General features: G+C 40.2%; 2 protein-coding genes across 2 annotated transcripts; one reads left to right on the top strand and one right to left on the bottom strand.

Moving 5' to 3' along the window:
• Positions 1-168: 168 nt before the first annotated feature.
• Positions 169-14,224, bottom strand: LOC124856861. Its single transcript, XM_047347785.1, has 7 exons — positions 13,997-14,224; positions 11,224-11,338; positions 10,931-11,097; positions 8,333-8,447; positions 5,025-5,191; positions 2,826-2,940; positions 169-2,700 (listed from the first exon to the last, which is right to left on the bottom strand). Exons 1-7 carry the CDS (start codon positions 14,063-14,065, stop codon positions 2,459-2,461), a joined length of 990 nt encoding a protein of 329 aa, XP_047203741.1. The 5' UTR covers positions 14,066-14,224; the 3' UTR covers positions 169-2,458.
• A 116-nt stretch (positions 14,225-14,340) lies between these two features.
• vhl (von Hippel-Lindau tumor suppressor) lies at positions 14,341-18,833 on the top strand. The gene is made up of 3 exons (XM_047347786.1): positions 14,341-14,751; positions 17,318-17,437; positions 18,064-18,833. Exons 1-3 carry the CDS (start codon positions 14,565-14,567, stop codon positions 18,264-18,266), a joined length of 510 nt encoding a protein of 169 aa, XP_047203742.1. The 5' UTR covers positions 14,341-14,564; the 3' UTR covers positions 18,267-18,833.
• Positions 18,834-19,656: the final 823 nt, after the last annotated feature.

Below are 19,656 nucleotides of genomic sequence, written 5' to 3'. Positions count from 1 at the left end.
AAATAGTGTGCTTACAAAACAGAACTAGAGGGGGATGAAATAATACTTGAGTAGGTGCAAAATGTGGGTACCAAAACCAGGAAAAGGCTAAATAAAGTGTAGCCTAAAAAGTCAAATATAGAAATATGCTCTAAACTAAAAAAAAAAAGAAATAAATTATAGCTCTGGCTGTGTTTTCCTGGAAGGTTGTCAGCTTTATTTATGTAGCACTTTATCAGGGAAGGTGAACCTCATGCCCAGTCTCAAGTCTTTCAGAGCCTCTGACAGGTTTTCTTTCTGTTTTCTCCCATGTCATCCCCACAGCATGATGCTACCATCACCATGCTAAATAGTGTTTGGTGAGATATACAGGTACACAAAAAATACTAGAATATCATGAAAAAGATAAATACTTTTTGTCATTCATTTCAGCAAGTGAAACTCATAGATTCATTACCTATATCTATCTCAAGCCTTTATTTCTTATAATTTTGATCATTATGGTTTACAGATAATAAAAATTAAAAGTTCAGTTTCATAGAAAATGTTACTTAAGATCAATAAAAAAGGATGTTTTAAACAGACTTCAGAAAAGTAAGTTCACTCTTTTGCACTCAATACTTGGATGGGGCTCCTTTTGCATGAATTACTGCTTCAATGCGGCGTGGCATGGAGGCAATCTGCACCGGCTTTATCCTGTTTAGCACATTATGCTAAAAAAATGACATTTTGTCACCTCAGCTGCAAGTCTGTAGACTCTGATATTAAAACCTACTGTTTTATTGAATTTGTTCAGAATTTTCTCACATACAACATCCCGGAGTTTGAGAGGACAAGTGCTTTTTATGAGATTATTTTTTTAAAAAGGTTGTAAGATAACACAGGGCCTTTGTTAAAATGGCTACATTCAAAAAATTAACTAAATGTGCCAGAAAACGTCTATTACAGGTTAACCTGTAACTGGCTTTGTTCTCAAGCTGTAGCCAATACAGCAAACTGAGACTAACACTAAAAATTCTAATTAATTTCTGCAGATCATACCAGAATAGGAAATTATCCCAAAAAAGAGGAAAATATATCTACTAACATTGTATATCTACTGAAGCTAACATCACTAGCAGGCCTGTTAAAGGCAGCATTCCTGTACATTTTTATTACAAAAAGCCATACTTTTCCAGACTCTTCTGGATTATTTCCAGATTTTTTGTGTGAATCTTCTTGAATAGGAGTCTCGGCATCTGCAGGTTCCACAATAATAAAACAGTCACAGCTTTTTTTTAGCAACTGAACAAACTTGGATCACTTTTATTTTCAATATCTAGAGTTCTTGTACTTGTCAATGAAACGATGATGTATCCTAGACTAAATGCAGATTCATCAAAGCACAATTTGTGAACTTTGGTACCTTTATTTTGTTTATAAGACTTCTACAAATACACATATGTTAATGCTTTTGTCATTGGGGAAACTATGATTCCGAGACCTTCTACTCCTTGGACTGCTCCTGCTCAGAGTCTGTTGTCAGCGCCACATGAGCTGTCCCCACTGACTGTCTCTCATCAGAAAGACCCTGTAGAATAAGGACAGTTCTGTTCCAGCATGTGTCCACCTCCAAAATAACCTTTTAATCACCACAAGATTTATTGGCTTCTGCACTTCGTTGAGTTGCTCTTTTGCTGTAGAGGTGGTTTGGAAGAATGTGCCTGCCTTTTGTGCTCTTGTGCATAGGCCCTCTAGCCCAGGAGATGCATCAAGAGAGTTCCTCATCAATACAACAAAAGAATGAACAAAGCAAAGTGCATATCTCAGATTTTAACTTCTAACAGAGGCAAACATATTAGCTCCTGCATCGATCATAATCGAGGCCACCTTGCCTTTGTAATGGAAATTCTTTTATTAAGTGCTCCAAAGTGTATGACCTTTAGGTTACCTCACTCCTCAGAACATCTGTGTTAGAGGAGGAAGCTGTAAAAGCCATTATCAGAAGTTTAATGGTTAAGACCCATCATTTAGGGTGATGCCTTTGAAAGAGCAGTTAGGTCTGTTCCTAGATAACTTTGTCACGTCTGAACCCAAGGAGGGTCTGGGCCATAAAACACAGACTCTTTGAAGTTGAGATAACACTGTCATGTTTGGTATAACTACTGTGTGTAACTGTTGATCGGGGCTCTGCTTAACTGACTTGCTCGGTGACAGAGTCATTCAAATGCTTAATGCCTTTGAATAAAACTTATAAAGACAAAGTCCGGATTTTCTCTTCTTGTGAGTCAACTTCTCTCCACTTTGATAAGAAAATTCCACAACACCTTCGATGATCCATTCCTTCACGAGAGATCTTCTGACAGCAGAGATGCTACCAGCTGTATGAGCTTCAGGGAAAGGCGGCATTCCCAAAAGCACCGAAGCCAGCTTGGCAGAATCATCCAAATAACCTCAGGTAACTGCTACATTTGCATCCATATGAACGGAGGTCCAAAAATCAGCAGTCAGGGTCAGGGTCAGAGTCTCCATCTTCTTGTTCATGAGCCTTGACCATGGTCTTCCGCTGCTTGTATCTCTGGATTACCATGTCCTTAAGAGCCAGTTTGGATGGAAGAGTGTATGTGGGATCAAGCAATGCCACAAACTCCTTGAAGCCACAGTCATCCACAATGGATAAAGGCTGCGAATCTTTCACTAGCATGTTCACAAGAGCCTCATCTAGTTCTCGCTTCCGGCCCTCTAAGACAAATAAATAAAGACATGCAGAGATAAAAAGGAAATGTATAACAGTGTGAAGCAGAAGCACATTGCGTTACTGTTCGTGTTATTAATACTGAAAGTATAATGCATACAGCATATCCTACCTTGATTTGTCTTCCCCTGGTTAATCGGGACTCCATGCTTGGTAGAAAAGTGTCTAATCATGGACGAAGTATTGCCATGATACTTCAGCTCAGCTGAACACACCGAGCATCGGACCTGTTAAGATAGATTTTGAAAATAAAGAGGCAGTTGAGGCTCAAAGGTCATTCCCTGATGGGTACATGTTAAGGTTGAATGCTAAAGCTGGGCATCTCCCTCCCCCCCCCAGTACTAAAAAAAACATCAAATGAAAGGAATACAATACTCCAAAACTCTGCCTCATTTTCTCAGGGGTCATCTCAAAGAGTTACAAAATCACAAAAAGGTTCAATATTCTTGTCACTCATTTCAGAAACTGAAACTCATATGTTATATAGATCCATTACACATTGAGTAAAATGTTTCAAGCCTTCATTTCACTAATTCTAAAGATTATGGCTTATAGATACCAAAAAACTAAAATTCAGCGTCTCAGAAAAATTGAATATTACATTTTTAATGTATAAATGTTATGTAATGGGCATATTATGGCCTACACAATTATGAGGAAGACTGCTGACATGACAGATGTCCAGAAGACAGTCACTGATATCCTCCATAAGGAGGGTTAACCACAAAAGATCATCGCAAAACAGGCTGGTTGTTCACAGAGTTCTGTATCCAAACATGTTCATAGAAACACGACTGGTAGTAAAAAGTGTGGCAGGAAAAGGTGCACCAACAAAGGGACAACTGCAGGTATGACAGGATTGTCTGGCTTAATCCATAAAAGAATTTGAGGGAACTTCACAAGGAGTGGACTGAAGATGGAGTCAGCACATCAAGAGTGGTTCAACAAAGAAAAATCCTACACCTGGGCTAGAAGTGTTGCATTCCTCGTGTCAAGTTACTGCTTAACCAGAGACGTCAGAAGCATCTTACCTGAGCTAAAGAGAAAAATAACTGGGCTGTTGCTCCGTAGTCCAAAGTTCTCTCTTCAGATCAAAGTAAAGTTTGAATTTCATTTGGAAATCAGTCCCAGAATCTGAAGGAAGGGTGGAAAGGCACAGAATCCAAGTTGCTTGAAGTGCAGTGTGAAGTTGCCACAGTCAGTGGTGATTTGGGGTGTCATGTCTGTAGCAGTAAGACTACTGTTCCCATAAGGCTTAGAGTACGCAGAATGTTTTGGGCTGTACCTGTTCCGGGGCTTTGAGTAAACCTGTTCTGAATGACAGCATATGGTGTTCCATGTCCTCATTATACCATGTCATCTGCTGTAAGGCCACAGTCAACGCAGCATCTACCAGGAAATTTTAGGGCAATTCATGCTTCCTTCTGCTGACAAGGTTTATGGTGATATCGATATCATTTTCCAACAGAACTTGGTACCGGCCCACACTGCCAAAGATACCAAGAGCTAGTTCAATGACCCTGGTGTTACTGAGCTTGACTAGCCAGCTAACTCGTCTGACCTGAACCCCATCTAGAATCTATGGAGTATTGTAAAGAGGAAGATGAGAGACACCAGACCCAACAATGCCAATGTACCAATGGCTGCTATCAAAGCTACCTGGGCTTCCATTACACCTCAGTAGAATCACAGGCTGATCGCCACCATGCCACACTGCATTGATGCAGAAATTCATGCAAAAGGCGGCCCAACTAAGTAGTATGTGCAAAAAAGTGAACATACTTTTTTGAAGTCTGTTTAAAACATCCTTTTTTACTGATCTTAATTAATATTCTAATTTTCTGGAACACTAAACTTTGGGTTTTCATCATCTGTAAGTCATAATCTTCAAAATTACAAGAAATTCAGGCTTGAAATATCTCACTCTATGTGTAATAAATCCATATAATATGACTTTTGCTTTCTGAAATGAGTGACAAAAAATATTAAACCTTTTCACAACATTCAATTTTTTTTTAAATGTGTGAGTCAGTCATGAGTGAGAATGATGCAAAAAAACACTTAAAAGGCAGATCGAGATATGATCAATTTCTTTTGAATCTACTACAATCCTTCTTAGTCTTGTCAGACTTTAAGTAGCAGCACGATCACTAAAGCAGAAAAATAAGTTTCCTCCTCCACTATGCAGGACCATCTGCTCCACTAACTGCATTGTTCAGACACCTCTGACTACAATACTGATCTGACATTTATTGTTGTTTAAGTATTTTACCTGTTCTTATGTTACATATTGAAGAGACAGGACACCTACCTTATCAGGGGTGATCTGACTAAAGTATTCCCACATGTCAGAACGACCTGTCTTCCTGGGTCGCTCCATACTGTCACTTAAGAGCAATGCATCCACTATGGAAAAAGGCTGCGAGTCTTTCACCAGCATGTTCACAAGAGCCTCATCTCCATCTTGCTTCTGGTCCTCTAAGACAAATAAAATGAAGACATCCAGAAATAAAAAGTAAATGCATTAAAGTGTGAAGAGGCATGTTGTGTTACTGTTCTTGTTATTAATAATAAAAGCATAGCCTTCTTTTTCTTTCAGCTTTTCCATTTCAGGGGTCGCCATAGTGAGTTATCTGTCTCCATCTAACCCTATCTTCTACATCTTCTTCTCTCACACCAACTACCTTTATGTCGTCTTTCACTCCATCCATAAATCTCTTTGGTCTTCCTCTAGGCCTCCTGCCTGGCAGTTCCAGTCTCAGCATCCTTCTACCAATGCCCTCACTTACCTCCTCATTACAGGACATATCCAAACCACCTGAGTCTGGCCTCTCTAACTTGATCTTCAAAACATCTAACATAAGTTGTCCCTCTGATGTACTCATTCTTGATCTGATCCATCCCCTTCACTTTCAAAGAGAGCCTCAAAATCTTCATCTCTGCTATCTCCAGCTCTGCCTCCTGTGTCTTCTTCAGTGACACTGTCTCTAAACTATACAGCATCTCTGGTCTCACCACCATCTTGTACAGCTTTCCTTTCATTCTCGCTGAGACTCTTTTCACACAACACACCTGACACTTTTCTCCACCCATTCCAACCTGCTTGGACACATTTCTTCACCTCTCACTCAGCGTAGCTCTGGACTGTTGACCCCAAGAACTTAAAATGCCCCACCTTCTTTATCTCTGTTCTTTGTAACCTCACAGCTCCACTTGGGTCCACCTCATTCACACACATGTATTGTCTTGCTATGGCTAACCTTCATTCCTCTTCTTTCCAGGACAAACCTCCATCTCTCTAGATGTTCCTCCACATGTTCCCTGCTCTCACCACAGATCATGATGTAATCTGCAAACATCATAGACCATCGAGATTCCTGTCTAACCTTATGTGTCGACCTGTCCATCACCACATTAAACATGAAGCGGTTTACAGCCGAACCTTGATGTAGTCCCACTTCCATCTTGAACTTCTCTGTTACAGACCTACAGCAAACCCTGCAGCTTTTTTACAGCTCTCATATATGTCTTGCAGCACTCTAAAGTACTTCCTCATACAATACCAGAGCTCCACTCTCAGCACCCTATCATATGCTTTCTCTAGATCTACAAAAACACAATGCAGCTCCTCAAAGCAAATATTTAATCTGTAATACTTTTTTGTTATGAAACCATACTGCTGCTCACTTCTGACCTCAGTCTAGCTTCAACTACTCTTTCCCACAAATTCATTGTAGGACTCATCGACTTTATTCCTCCGTAGTTGACAAAACTCTGAACATCTCCCTTGTTCTTGAAAAAAAGGTACCAGCACACTTCTTCTAAATTCCTCAGACCTTGTCTAACTCTAAGATCTCATTGAACAGCCTAGTCAAAAACTCAACTGTCTCTGTCAAGACACTTCCATACCTCCACAGGTATATCATCATGATCAACTACCTTTCCACTCTTCATCCTTTTCAATTTCATCCTTACTTCATTCTTACTGATCTTTGCTATTTCCTGATCCACAATGTTCGCTTCTTCTGCTCTTTGTTTTCTTTCATTTTCCTCATTCATCAACTCTTCATAGTACTCCTTCCATCTTCCTGTCACATTTGCTGCACCTGTTAGTACTTTCCACCTCGATCCTTAAACACTCTAACCTGCTGAACATCCTTCGATCCCTGTCTCTCAGCCACTAGAAATCCTTCTCTCCCTCCTCACTGTCCAACCAGTCAGACAACTCAGTATATGCCCTTTGTTTTGCCTGAGCTACCTCTTCCATTACTTTATGCTGCATCTCCCTGTATTCCTGGATACTCTCTTCTGTCCTTGCCTTGCATTGTCCAACTTCTTAGCTGATCTCTTTCTCCGTACACACTGCTGTATTTCCTCATTGCACCAACAAGTGTCCTTATCAATTTGCCTTCCAGAAGACATCCCAAGTACTCTCCTGTCTGTCTCCCGGATAGCATTAGCTGTAGTTGTCCAGTCATCTGGAAGCACCTCCTGGCCACCTGGAGCCTGTCTCAACTCCTGCCTGAAAGCCACACAACTTACTTCCGTTTTCAGCTTCTACCACTTTGTTCTCTGCTCTGCCTTTGTCCTCTTCATCTTCCTCACCATCAAAGTCATTCTACACAACACCATCCCGTGCTGTCTGGCAACACTCTCACCTACCACTACCTTAGAGTCACTGAGCTCCTTCAGATTACATCGTCTACACAAGATGTTATCCACCTGTGTGCTCCAACCTCTGCTCTTCCAGCCTCTTCTGGAAAAAGGTGTTCACTACAGCCATTTCCATTCTCTTGGCAAAATCTACCACCATCTGTCCTTCTGCATTCCAGTTCTGGATACCGAACCCACCATCACTCCCTCATCACTTCTGTTCCCTGCTCCAACATGTCCATTGAGATCTACACAAATCTCCACTCTCATCTCTGGGGATATTCTGCATCACTTCATTTATCTCACTCCAGAACTTCTCCTTTGTATCTTACTCACATGTGGGGCAAAACCACTAACGTCATTAAACAACAGATCTTCAGTTTCTAGATGCAGACTCATCACTCTATCTGACACTCTTTTCACCTCCATAACATTCCTGACAAACTCCTCATTAAAGATAACTCCTGTGCCATTTGTCTTCCCATCCACACCATGGTGGATCAACTTTAGCTCTGTCCCTACGCTTTTAGCCTTGAACACACAGTATGTCCACCTTCCTCCCATGCACCATCAGCCAACTCTAGCTTTTCCTGTTATAGTCCCAACATTCAAAGTCCCTACTCTTAGTCCTAGACTCTTGTCTTTCCTTTCCTTTCTCTGCCAATAGACATGTCTTCCTCCTCTTCTTCTTTGCTGACCACCAGTAGCCCAGTTTCCACTGGTACCTTGTTGGTCACCATCACCAATGGCGGTCGTTGGTAACCGAGGCCTCGACTGATCTGGTATGGAGACATGTTCTTGACTTGCATGGTAGATGTCGCAAAAGGTTTACACCGGATGCACTTCCTGATGCAACCCTCTCCATTTATCCAGGCTGGAGACCAGCACAAATAGGACACAGAACACTGTCCCGCCCTTTGAAGCTGCATTTAATAATAAAAGTATAGTACACACAGTATATCCTACCTTTATTTGTCTTTCCTTGGTTAACTGCAACTCCATGCTTGGTAGCAAAGTGCCTAATCATGGACGAAGTATTGCCATGATACTTCAGCTCAGCTGAACACACTGAGCACCGAACCTGTAAAATAAGGCTTTTGAAAATAAAAAGGCAGTTTGAGTCTCAAAAGTCATACCTTAAGGTACACACATATGCCCCTTTTCCATTAGTACCTATTTAGAGTGGACGGAATCATCAATAGCAAGGCGGCCCCACAGTTCAATTAGTGACGTGATGTGATTTGTACGTGACACAAACACAACAACGAGGACCTGCTGCTTGGTCTATAGATTTTGTCAGACTCAGCGTGATTACTAATGTTTTTTTCAATTTGATTTGTTCCATTATTTTCTGTTTTGTTCCTAAAAGTAAAAAAAAAAAAAAAGATAAAAGATAAAGCTTCTTAGTTAGGCTTTGGTTGTTTGGCATTTGTATTCTTAATACAAACCTACTGGACTAATTTAAATGAATGGTCTGTAGCTGAGCAATGGAAACAGTAGCACCCAAATTCCTGAGGCTTGTGGTGGAAAAGGGGCTTATGTGTGTAGGTGTTCCTGTTTGAAAACGCCAGTGCTTGAATTCACCCTTTCACCGATTGTTTTATGATACCACCGCATTGGGCTGGTATTCACAGGACAGTCCCTCACAGACCAAAAGTTATATGGCAATCATAAAAATTACAAGAAATAAAGGCTTGAAATATTTCACAAAATGGGCAAAAAATCTATATGAGTTTCACTTTCTGAAATGAGTGACCAACAATATTGAACTTTTTCATGATATTCAAATTTTTTTAAATGTACATGTACAGGGGTTGGACAATGAAACTGAAACACCTGTCATTTTAGTGTGGGAGGTTTCATGGCTAAATTGGACCAGCCTGGTAGCCAGTCATCACTGATTGCACATTGCACCAGTAAGAGCAGAGTGTGAAGGTTCAATTAGCAGGGTAAGAGCACAGTTTTGCTCAAAATATTGAAATGCACAAAACATTATGGGTGACATACCAGAGTTCAAAAGAGGACAAATTGTTGGTGCACGTCTTGCTGGCGCATCTGTGACCAAGACAGCAAGACTTTGTGATGTATCAAGAGCCACGGTATCCAGGGTAATGTCAGCATACCACCAAGAAGGACGAACCACATCCAACAGGATTAACTGTGGACGCAAGAGGAAGCTGTCTGAAAGGGATGTTCGGGTGCTAACCCGGATTGTATCCAAAAAACATAAAACCACGGCTGCCCAAATCACGGCAGAATTAAATGTGCACCTCAACTCTCCTGTTTCCACCAGAACTGTCCGTCAGGAGCTCCACAGGGTCAATATACACGGCCGGGCTGCTATAGCCAAACCTTTGGTCACTCATGCCAATGCCAAACGTCGGTTTCAATGGTGCAAGGAGCGCAAATCTTGGGCTGTGGACAATTTGAAACATGTATTGTTCTCTGATGAGTCCACCTTTACTGTTTTCCCCACATCCAGGAGAGTTACTGTGTGGAGAAGCCCCAAAGAAGCGTACCACCCAGACTGTTGCATGCCCAGAGTGAAGCATGGGGGTGGATCAGTGATGGTTTGGGCTGCCATATCATGGCATTCCCTTGGCCCAATACTTGTGCTAGATGGGCGCATCACTGCCAAGGACTACTGAACCATTCTTGAGGACCATGTGCATCCAATGGTTCAAACATTGTATCCTGAAGGCGGTGCCGTGTATCAGGATGACAATGCACCAACACACACAGCAAGACTGGTGAAAGATTGGTTTGATGAACATGAAAGTGAAGTTGAACATCTCCCATGGCCTGCACAGTCACCAGATCTAAATATTATTGAGCCACTTTGGGGTGTTTTGGAGGAGCGAGTCAGGAAACGTTTTCCTCCACCAGTATCACGTAGTGACCTGGCCACTATCCTGCAAGAAGAATGGCTTAAAATCCCTCTGACCACTGTGCAGGACTTGTATATGTCATTCCCAACACGAATTGACGCTGTATTGGCCGCAAAAGGAGGCCCTACACCATACTAATAAATTATTGTGGTCTAAAACCAGGTGTTTCAGTTTCATTGTCCAACCCCTGTATATGTGCATAACGTCTAAGATGCCCTCCTCTCGAGCCAGAGATCTCAAGTTTGAACCTCGGCTTTTGATTTTTGTTGCATCGGTTATATATTGATTTAAAATATACTGATTTAAAGAGTGTACAGCTAGACACTTAAACACTTAAAAGGCTGATTGAGATTTTGTTCATTTTACCTTTCCTGCCCATTGCCATAGTGTCCGAGTATAATAATTATTTTTTGTTTGATAATTTTGCTTCTCAAGAACTAACAGAAACTTTGAAGATCTGTCAGGCTTTATTTAGGGAGCAATAAGATCATTTTGGCTCAAAAATGGGGGGCGGAGAAAAATACGTTTCCTCCTCCACTTTTAAAAATGGGAGAGCATCTGCTCCACTGGCTGCATTGTTCAGACGGCTATGACCATAGTACTGCACTGACATTTATTGTTGTTTATGCATTTTTTACTGTTCTAATATTACACATCAAAGAGCCAGCCCACCTACCTTATCAGGAGTGATCTGACTAAAGTATTCCCACATGTCAGAACGACCTCTTTTCCTGGGTCGCTCCATACTGTCACTCAAAAGCAATGCGTCCACTATGGAAATTGGCTGCGAGTCTTTCTCCAGCACATTCATAAGAGCCTCATCCACATCTTGTTTCTTGTCCTCTAAGAAAAATAAATAAAGACAAGACAATAAATAAACGGAAAATGTGAAAGAAGGTGGTGGTTTATGGAATATGGTCATATTGTGTTAATATTTTAGTTCTTAATACTATAATAAATATATCCTACCTTTGTTTGTCTTCCCCTGGTTAACCACAGCTCCATGCTTGGTAGAAAAGTGCCTAATCATGGAGGAAGTATTCCCATGATACTTCAGCTCAGCCGAACACACCAAACATCTGACCTGTAAAGAAAGGCTTTTGAAAATAGAAATGCTGTCGGAGTCTAAAAAGCTATACCCTGATGGCTGCACTAATCGTACACATTTATTTCACTATAATGCTCCTTAATGGCCATATAAAATCCTTTTACCAACGTTTCCATCTGTTTCAGTGGTAGGATTGTAGCTCCTGATAGTTAAATCAGTTTCCACTGACCACAAGCAAGAAATATGTAAAATAGAAAAGAGCATGAAAGGCAAAAACCAAAAGCACAAGGCAGCCAAGAATGACAGAGAAAGTTTCCAAAGAGCAATGAAATTATGTATTAAGTGCTGAACTTAAGCCCATAACACAATAACTACCAAAGAGGAAATAGCAAAGTCTTCAGCTCAAATTTAAGTTGGTAAAGTAATGACTTATGCCGTGATGTACTCAGTGAGGAGGAGGAGGTTGAGAAAAATGCTGTCTGAGATCAGGTGTTTTGAGACCTAAGAGGCCAGTACCCTATGAAGGTATTTGAATGAGCTTTGTGTTGAGCCATGTCATCCTGTAAGTCACCAGAGTTACAAATAATCAACTACAAAAACTGTGATTTTAAACATCGCCTGCCAGCATTCAGATAGGCATGGTAATCACTGCCCCTGTTGCCACCAGCATAGTTACTATGTTTTGGAGGGGAACACATCACTGTCAAACAACTGTCACCAGACTACCCTAATCTACACAACCACTGCAGTGGGTGTGCAAGTCTCAGTTTTCTCCACATAATCAGTGATCTCCAGAGGTTCTGGGAGTCCCTAGAACAGAGCCAGCATGATGAGTTTTTTTAAGTCCCTGGCTCTGATGCTGCTTCCCCAGCAGATGATGGCAGAAGAGATCACACTCTCCACAACAGACTTATAGAAGATATGCAGCATCTTGCTGCAAACACTGAAGGTCCTAAGCTTCCTCAAGAAGTACAGTCTGCTCTGTCCCTTCTTGTAGATGGCTTCACAGTTGCATCTCCACTCTAGTCTGTTGTCCAGGTGAACACCGAGGTATTTATACTCCTCCACCACCTCCACTTCTTCTTCCATGATAGTAAAATTGTTTGACCTGTTCCTGTTTCTCTTGAAATCTACAGTCATCTCCTTTGTCTTATTTACGTTCAAGATTAGATGACTGTTTCTACACCATGCCACAAAGCGGTCTACGAGCTCCCTGTACTCAGCTTCTTGTCCATCTCTGCTACACCCTAAAACTCCAGAATCAACTATTTCTGTAGATGACATGAGTCTGTCTTGTACTGGACCTATAGGGTCTGTCTACAGATACTTCTCCTACAACATGATGGTTGGCCCTAATCTAGGGCTGCACAATATATTGCGAATATTTTGCAATATCAGTGCAGTATATCATGTGCAATATATATTTTGCAAAGAACTGTTTGGAATGCAATACTTGTTGGTAATATATCGCAAGTATTATGAACTAGCATTGCTAATGTAATATTTAGCCTCATGGTGTCTCACGGCAGCAGATGCTCACACTGGACACACAAATAAATTTCCCAAAATGCTAAAGGTCATAGAGAGACAGAAGCACAGATGAAAAAGAAATAAAAGAAGAAAACAGTATATATAATACCTGATATTGTCATAAAAATATTTACAATTACTATCGCCATCGCAAGATTTTCTAATATCATGCAGCCCTACCCTAAATAGTCATTTAAAGCTGATGCTTTCCAGGTGATTATGGAAAGAAAGTCAAAATACTGATAAGTAATCAGACTGCAGATGCAGTCACACACTCTCTCCTTCATAAGTGTCAGATGCAGATAAAACGTCACAGCCAAAGCTAATTATTATGGCTGAACAGTTAGGAGGATTGTTTCTGACTCACCAGCTTAAGGTGATTCACTGACATTGGCAAACATTTTTTAGTAACATAGGACACATAAAAAGTAAAAACCTCTGTTAACCTGATAAAGTGTATTCTCACAAAGAACTGCTGTGGCCCCTTAAGACAGATCGTTAACTACAGTGTTTTGCTTTAACAGCAAACTCAAAACATACCGTTTTTCTCAAACTTTTAGTTATGCTCGTGTATTTTGTTTGGAAAATGTTCTTGTTCTTGTTGTGTTTTCGTTTTATTTCCATTTTCTTGATTGTATGTGATATCCACTTGTGTGTGTGTGCCGTTTTAAATATCTATAGACATTGTTTAAAATTGCTTAACTTTTACCTATTTTCATTTAAAGCACACTGGATTTACGACTGTATGAAATGTCACCTGTTTATTTCCAACCAGCCTATCTACGTTTTCTGCATTAATGATCTTTGTTGCTAAAGTGCTCACTCTATCCTCTTTTTGTTTTATAGATGAAAGAAAACAGTCATCAGCCATTTATGGTACTTACTTCCTGTTTTTATGGGGGCGCGGCTACAAATCCGTTTTTGTTGTCAGAGGCGGCTTTAAAAATTACTTGTATGTTTTCCAAAACGATAAAGAGGCTGATTAAGATTGGTTGATGTTTCATACTTCAAAAATGCGTAGATTTTATGGCTCTTAATATGACGAAATATGCTCTTTATCACATACTTAAGCTAGACCACATGTATAGTAGTGTACTCACAAATGCTGTCGTTTATGTATCTTCACTGTTGCTACGTTACCTATCGACGAGTCAGCACACCTACCTTATCAAGGGCGATCAATTTAAAGTGTCCCCACATATCAGAACGACCCCTCTTTTTGGATGGCTCCATATTGTCACTCAACGGCAACAATGCACCCAATTATGCTTACACAATCCTCATGGTTTGTTTCTGGCTCTGACAACGCGCAGAGGCGCTGTTTGGGATTCGAAGCTTCAGTAGCAGAGTGCCATTAACCGATTCGATCTGTTGTCGTTCTTTCTCTGCGCTACGCACAGCACGCACGAGACGCATGGCCATGATGCCGTGTCATAGCTTTCTGACCAATCAGAATACTGAATAGTACTGCTTCTCTACCGGAAGAAGGAATATAAACAGCCTAGTAGAGCCAAAGGAGCTAGGTGCAGTTTTCCTACGCGGTTCGTGTTGACGTAGTTGCTTGCGTTTTAAGCTATGTCAACACGCTAGACAGAGAAATAGACACATTTGTCGTTGATTTGATGGGTTTACCTCGACGACAAAAAGGGCAAGTGGTTAATTTAAGCTAGCTCCTCTCTTGTTTGCCGCTGAGCTAATCTTGCAGTAACCTCCGAGTCGGTGATCAGGACCAATGCCTCAGGAGGGAGAACAATCTCTTCCCCTGGTTCGCTCTCTGAACAGCCAGATTCGCGTTAATGTTGTCTTCTGTAACCGCACCAGTCGTGTTGTCCGGCCGCTGTGGATAAATTACCGCGGCGAGCCACGACCTTACGCAGACATGCTGCCAGGATCTGGACGGAGAATGATCACATACGTTGGTGAGTGAGTTAGTGAGTGAGCTCCATCCGCTCTGGAGTTCACGGTTAATTAACATCATTGTTTTAACTATAACAAAGGGACGTCTATCACGAAGCTGTAATCTTTCTCAAAGTATTGTTGCTCATTTTAAATTGAAACACTTAAAATTCCACATATCTACAGAATTCAAGCGAGCTAAGGCTGAGGCCCATTTCACCTCTTGTCCACTATTGTGTCCCAGTTGGTTCTGTGGACCAATGGGAGAGCCAAGGGTCACAGGTTTCTAGCTTAAACTAACTTTTCAAGACTTTTACAGGTCTATGTAAAGCTATTCTACTCGTACATATAGGTTTTGTTTTGTTGCAAATAAATGTTTTTTTTTTTTCTAGCAAAGTTTAGGTTCTGACAAATCTAACCAGAGTAGATGAAAAAAAAAAAAGATTTCGAATTACTTTATTTATTAAGGGAAAAAGTTATCCAAATTAAACTGTTCCAGCATGAATCAGAATCAGATTTGTTGCCATGTTTGTGCACACAAACAAGGAATTTGACGCTGGTACACTTTGCTCTCAGTGAAGCTTTATTTTTTTCAAATATAAATGGAAATAAAAAATGTGAAATATCTTGAAAACACAAGTGACTTTACAGAGAATATAACGTGAGAGTCTAAGTATGCATGGTGTTGTTCTGGACCTCTGACTATCAAGTGTTCATCAGAGAGACAGCCTGGGGGAAGAAACAGTCTCTAGCGGCTGGTTTTAGCAAACGGCGCTCTGTAGCGCCGCCCTGAAGGTAAACGCCTAAACAGTTTGTGTGCAAGATGTGTGGGGTCTGCAGAGATTTTAGCTGCCCTTTCCCTTTCCCTGACCCTAGTCCTGGATGGAGAGAAGTGATAAAGTTACGGCCAACTTCTAAGGCTTTGGGATTCCTACAAAACAACAATGAGAGGTGTTATTTACAAACGGAGAGAAAAGTCAAGCTGTGGTGAGCCTTCCCTGGAATGGCCAGCCTACCATAAAAACTCCAAGGGTGCATTAGCCATTCTTCCAGGAGATCACAACAACATCTAAAGCACTGCAGGTGTCACTTGCCTCAGCTGAAGTCACGGTTCATGACTTAACAATAAGAAAGAAACTGGGCAAAGACTTCGATTCTGAGGCCAAAATCACTGCTGACCAAGAAGAACAAAGAAACATCTTGATCACCCTACGGAGTTGAGAGAATATTTTAGGACTTTTTAGAAGGTGCGTCTTCTGTTACATCTGGTGTTAAGCCAACACACCTTTTCAGAAAAAAACAAAGCAAATGTTTTCAGAGCACTGTGTAAAATAAAAAAAATAACCATTTCATTTGATGGAGCAGTAGAAGAATTAAAGATACCACAATTATGTAATTATAGTACAGTATTATATTACTTCCAGTTTGTGGAAGCAACTTCCAGAAACTGGAAGCATGTGCTGATGTATCAAATTGGTAGATTTGTTTTTTGTAACTTGAAAAGATGAACTGAAGTGTTGTTTGCTTCATTCAAAAAATTACTTGCTTCTATGGAAATCAGACATTTTTTGTCAAATAGAAGCTTTCAGAGGGTATTTGTTGGGAAAGTTTGACCATTATTTAAGAACATTTTTGAGGTTACTAATTGATGTTGGTCGAGATGGCTCGACTTAGTGTTTGATCTAATTCATCCCACAGGTGCTCAGTCAGGTCATGGTAATGGCTGTGTAGGTCAGCTAAGTTTCTGCACACCAAACTCACTCAACCGTGTCTTTATGGACCTTACACAGTTATACTGGTATATGGAAAGAAATGTCCCCAAACCTTTCCCGCATAGCTGGGACCATAAACATTTTTTTCCAGAATTTCCTCATATGCTGCTGCTTAATTACAAAAGTCTTTGACTGGAACTCTGGAAAATGACTCTAAACCATAATCCCCTCATCCAGAAGATTTTCACATGACTCAATGCAGTCTGCCAAGAAGGACAAGTGGGATTTGGGATTTCTGAAAATGCTCACATTGCTTTAGACTACAGTCCAAAGGCAGTGTGCTGTACACCTCTGCACCTGGTGTTTTTCTTTGCAGAGCATGGCTGTGTCAATTCAGGTGACTATAGCCTCCTGTCAATTAAAAACGCACTAGGCAGACCCCAGAGGATTCGCCAGCAGGGCTCCAGTCTCTATGTGCTGCTGGAAGAATTGCAACCCCATAGTCAGCCGTAGCTTGGTGAAAAATGAGTTCCAGCTGGTCTCAGAGCAGTTGGCTTGGATGTTTTCATCTGTGTCAGGAAATCGCTCACCTTCAGAGGCTGCGATCACATGAGCAGATCTGTAAACATGCTGCATGTGAGTCAGTAGAAGGGTTTCTACCACCAGATCTTTATTGATGTAGAGGGAGAGAGTTGCTTCTGCAGCCAGCTGGTTTCAGCCTACACACAAATGTTTCAGACCCAAAGAAATTTCCAAAATTCTGATCTTGGATCAAACGAATTGGCAGATGGAAAAATAACATTTGGTGGTGGTGAGGCACCAGTTAATTGGTCAACTTTTATTTCATATATATTCCACTGTTTTTATATTTGTTCAGGTCACCCTTGGCTCTTCAGAGATGCAGAGACGGATGAACCTTTAAAAGTTAACTGCAAGGAGCTTTTTGTTCCTAAACCATCAAATGAAGAGGATGTGCATGTTAATATAACCTTACCAGGTAGGATTCATCATGTTATTCAACACATCTATACCGTCAAACATTAATTATGGAATTCATAGTAGTATAATTTTACTAATCATATGATTTTTTTTTTTTTGCCGGGGGCTTTCGAACTGCTTTTTATTAAATTAGTTGTGCATAAACAGTAAAGCTAAACTTTCTGGCCAGCCTGGTTTGTTTTAAATTGCGTATAAATTACCCCACAGATTCATGAAAGAAATGAGCCCAATTGTGTTCTAAGCTTCAAACAAAATGCACAAAATCATAAATAAATGTATACAGCCCTAAAAGATCACCTCCAACATAGTGACAACAATATGAAATATTGAAATTATACACTAAATGTTGATGACTAGAAGTCCTGATTCTTGAATTGGTTTATTTGAAAATTGTACCTTTTGATATGCAGGGATTTGTTTAGTAATTAGAAGCTTCTCATTGGTTTAATTATCAATGATTTGTTATTCTAATAATAGAGTTGCACCAATCGGGGAAATTTGCTGATTCTGATCTTTCTCCTGTTGATACATGCATCTGATAATAAAGATTATGATCAATTTGGAATAAAATACATAAATGCAATGAAGTGACAAATTCCCTTAAACATGTCTGGCTTTCAACAGTTGACAGTCTGAAGGATCGAGCTCTTCATGTTGTACGACGTCTGGTGCAACCAGAGGACTACAGAAGGCTTGAAATCACAAGATGCCTTAAAGAGGAGCTGGAAAATCCACCTGACCATCTGAAAGATCTCCAAAGCATTAATCGGCGTGTAGAACAGCATTTGCTGGAGAGTATCCAAAGGAGTGAGGGAGCAGAAAGCTAGAAAACTGGATGAGTGTCTGCTACATATGTGCTGTAGTGGTCTCTCAAAGACACTAAAGACCGCCTGGATGGGTCTCCATTGTTCATTTGCTGTAAATGAGTCTTACTTTAATTTGCTGTCTGATTTGTCAAATTCACTCAGCAGTTCTGGCAAAAATGTCCATTTGGCCTTCCAACAAGAGCATTTTTTATGAATTAAAAATGCTGTAATGAAACAATAACAGGTGGATGGAATATAAACACTTTATTTTTTGTAATAGCAAAATATAAAGACATTTTTAAGAGCTATATGCAACTTTTGGGAACTCTTACCTTCACTCTCAGATTAAGTACACAGTTTAAGAATTTTGTTAAATCTTTTTTCTTGCTGTTAACTTTCTGAGAAAATGAGTTAAATGCTTCTAAAGGTTTGATGATGGAACATCGTGAGAAAAGTGAGCTTTTCTTTTTCCTGCTTCATTATTTTCCTTTTTATCCATCTCTTTCCTGGTTTTGAGTTTGCAATAGCTGCTTTCCCTGGACTACTTTCAATGTTTATTTTTTGATGAATAATAAATGCTAAACATTTGTTCCTGTGTGAAAGTATTTTTAGATTGTTGTGCAACTAAATCATTTTTGCTCAGCCTTTAAATAACCAATTTGTACAGTTCTGATTAGCTTCTTATTTGCTTGAGTGTCACATTAATTTGGGACCATTGCAACATTTTTTTTTTTTTAAAGCAAAAAGTGGTGCACAACGTTAAATTGATTTTGAATTTTCTCAATGCATATCTGAAGATGCAGCCGCACTACCGTTTGCTCAACATGTTTTAAAAGCTGCAGTGCAACCATGTGCTTCTTGTAACCATTAAAAAGCTTTTAGTTTAGTTATTTAGGAATGTTTAACTCCCCTTTGGTGCAGAAAATTGAACAGTTAATTTAACCTGATTAGTTTAGTCCCTGCTTTTGTCACTTTCAGAGTAGGAGCTTTATTTTTGGTCTGCACCCTCTCAGTCCACGCTTTAAGCCTGCCATGGACTAAAAACTGCTCTAGAACAACACAGGAACGACCAAGGGGTCGTTCTTGAACATCCTAACCAATTGTCTTACATCTGAGGGTGACAGTTTGTGGCAGATTTCCTTAATTTCTCTTTGGGATTAAAGTATTTTTGAGTTGAACTGATGGCTAACGCTATGAGACAGTTGGGTCAAATTTTGGAAAATCCTCACAAACATATTGGAATTTGCTTTGGACTAAAGCAGACTAACAAGAATCTTCTGGATTCACCCAGACCTCAATCCTCTAAAAAATGCATAGACTGTTGTACAACCCGGAGTCCATTTTGACTCATCTCTAACATACCTGAAAATAGTGGTTAAATATTCTACCAGAATTATGCAAGAAGCTTGTC

This window comes from Girardinichthys multiradiatus, chromosome 20 (assembly GCF_021462225.1).
Source record: "Girardinichthys multiradiatus isolate DD_20200921_A chromosome 20, DD_fGirMul_XY1, whole genome shotgun sequence".
Classification (NCBI taxonomy): Eukaryota; Metazoa; Chordata; class Actinopteri; order Cyprinodontiformes; family Goodeidae; genus Girardinichthys; species Girardinichthys multiradiatus.
The sequence above is the reverse complement of the archived record's forward strand: the minus strand, read 5'-3'. Positions and strand labels throughout refer to the sequence as shown.

Coding starts and splice junctions, on each gene's coding strand:
- LOC124856861 (XM_047347785.1), bottom strand. CDS start 14,065: ATGGAGCCATCCAAAAAGAGGGGTCGTTCTGATATGTGGGGACACTTT. Junction 5,192..8,332: donor CCAAGGAAAGACAAATAAAG/GTAGGATATACT, acceptor TATTTGTCTTAG/AGGACCAGAAGCAAGATGGA. Junction 2,701..2,825: donor CCAGGGGAAGACAAATCAAG/GTAGGATATGCT, acceptor TATTTGTCTTAG/AGGGCCGGAAGCGAGAACTA.
- vhl (XM_047347786.1), top strand. CDS start 14,565: ATGCCTCAGGAGGGAGAACAATCTCTTCCCCTGGTTCGCTCTCTGAAC. Junction 14,752..17,317: donor GAGAATGATCACATACGTTG/GTGAGTGAGTTA, acceptor ATATTTGTTCAG/GTCACCCTTGGCTCTTCAGA. Junction 17,438..18,063: donor TGTTAATATAACCTTACCAG/GTAGGATTCATC, acceptor GGCTTTCAACAG/TTGACAGTCTGAAGGATCGA.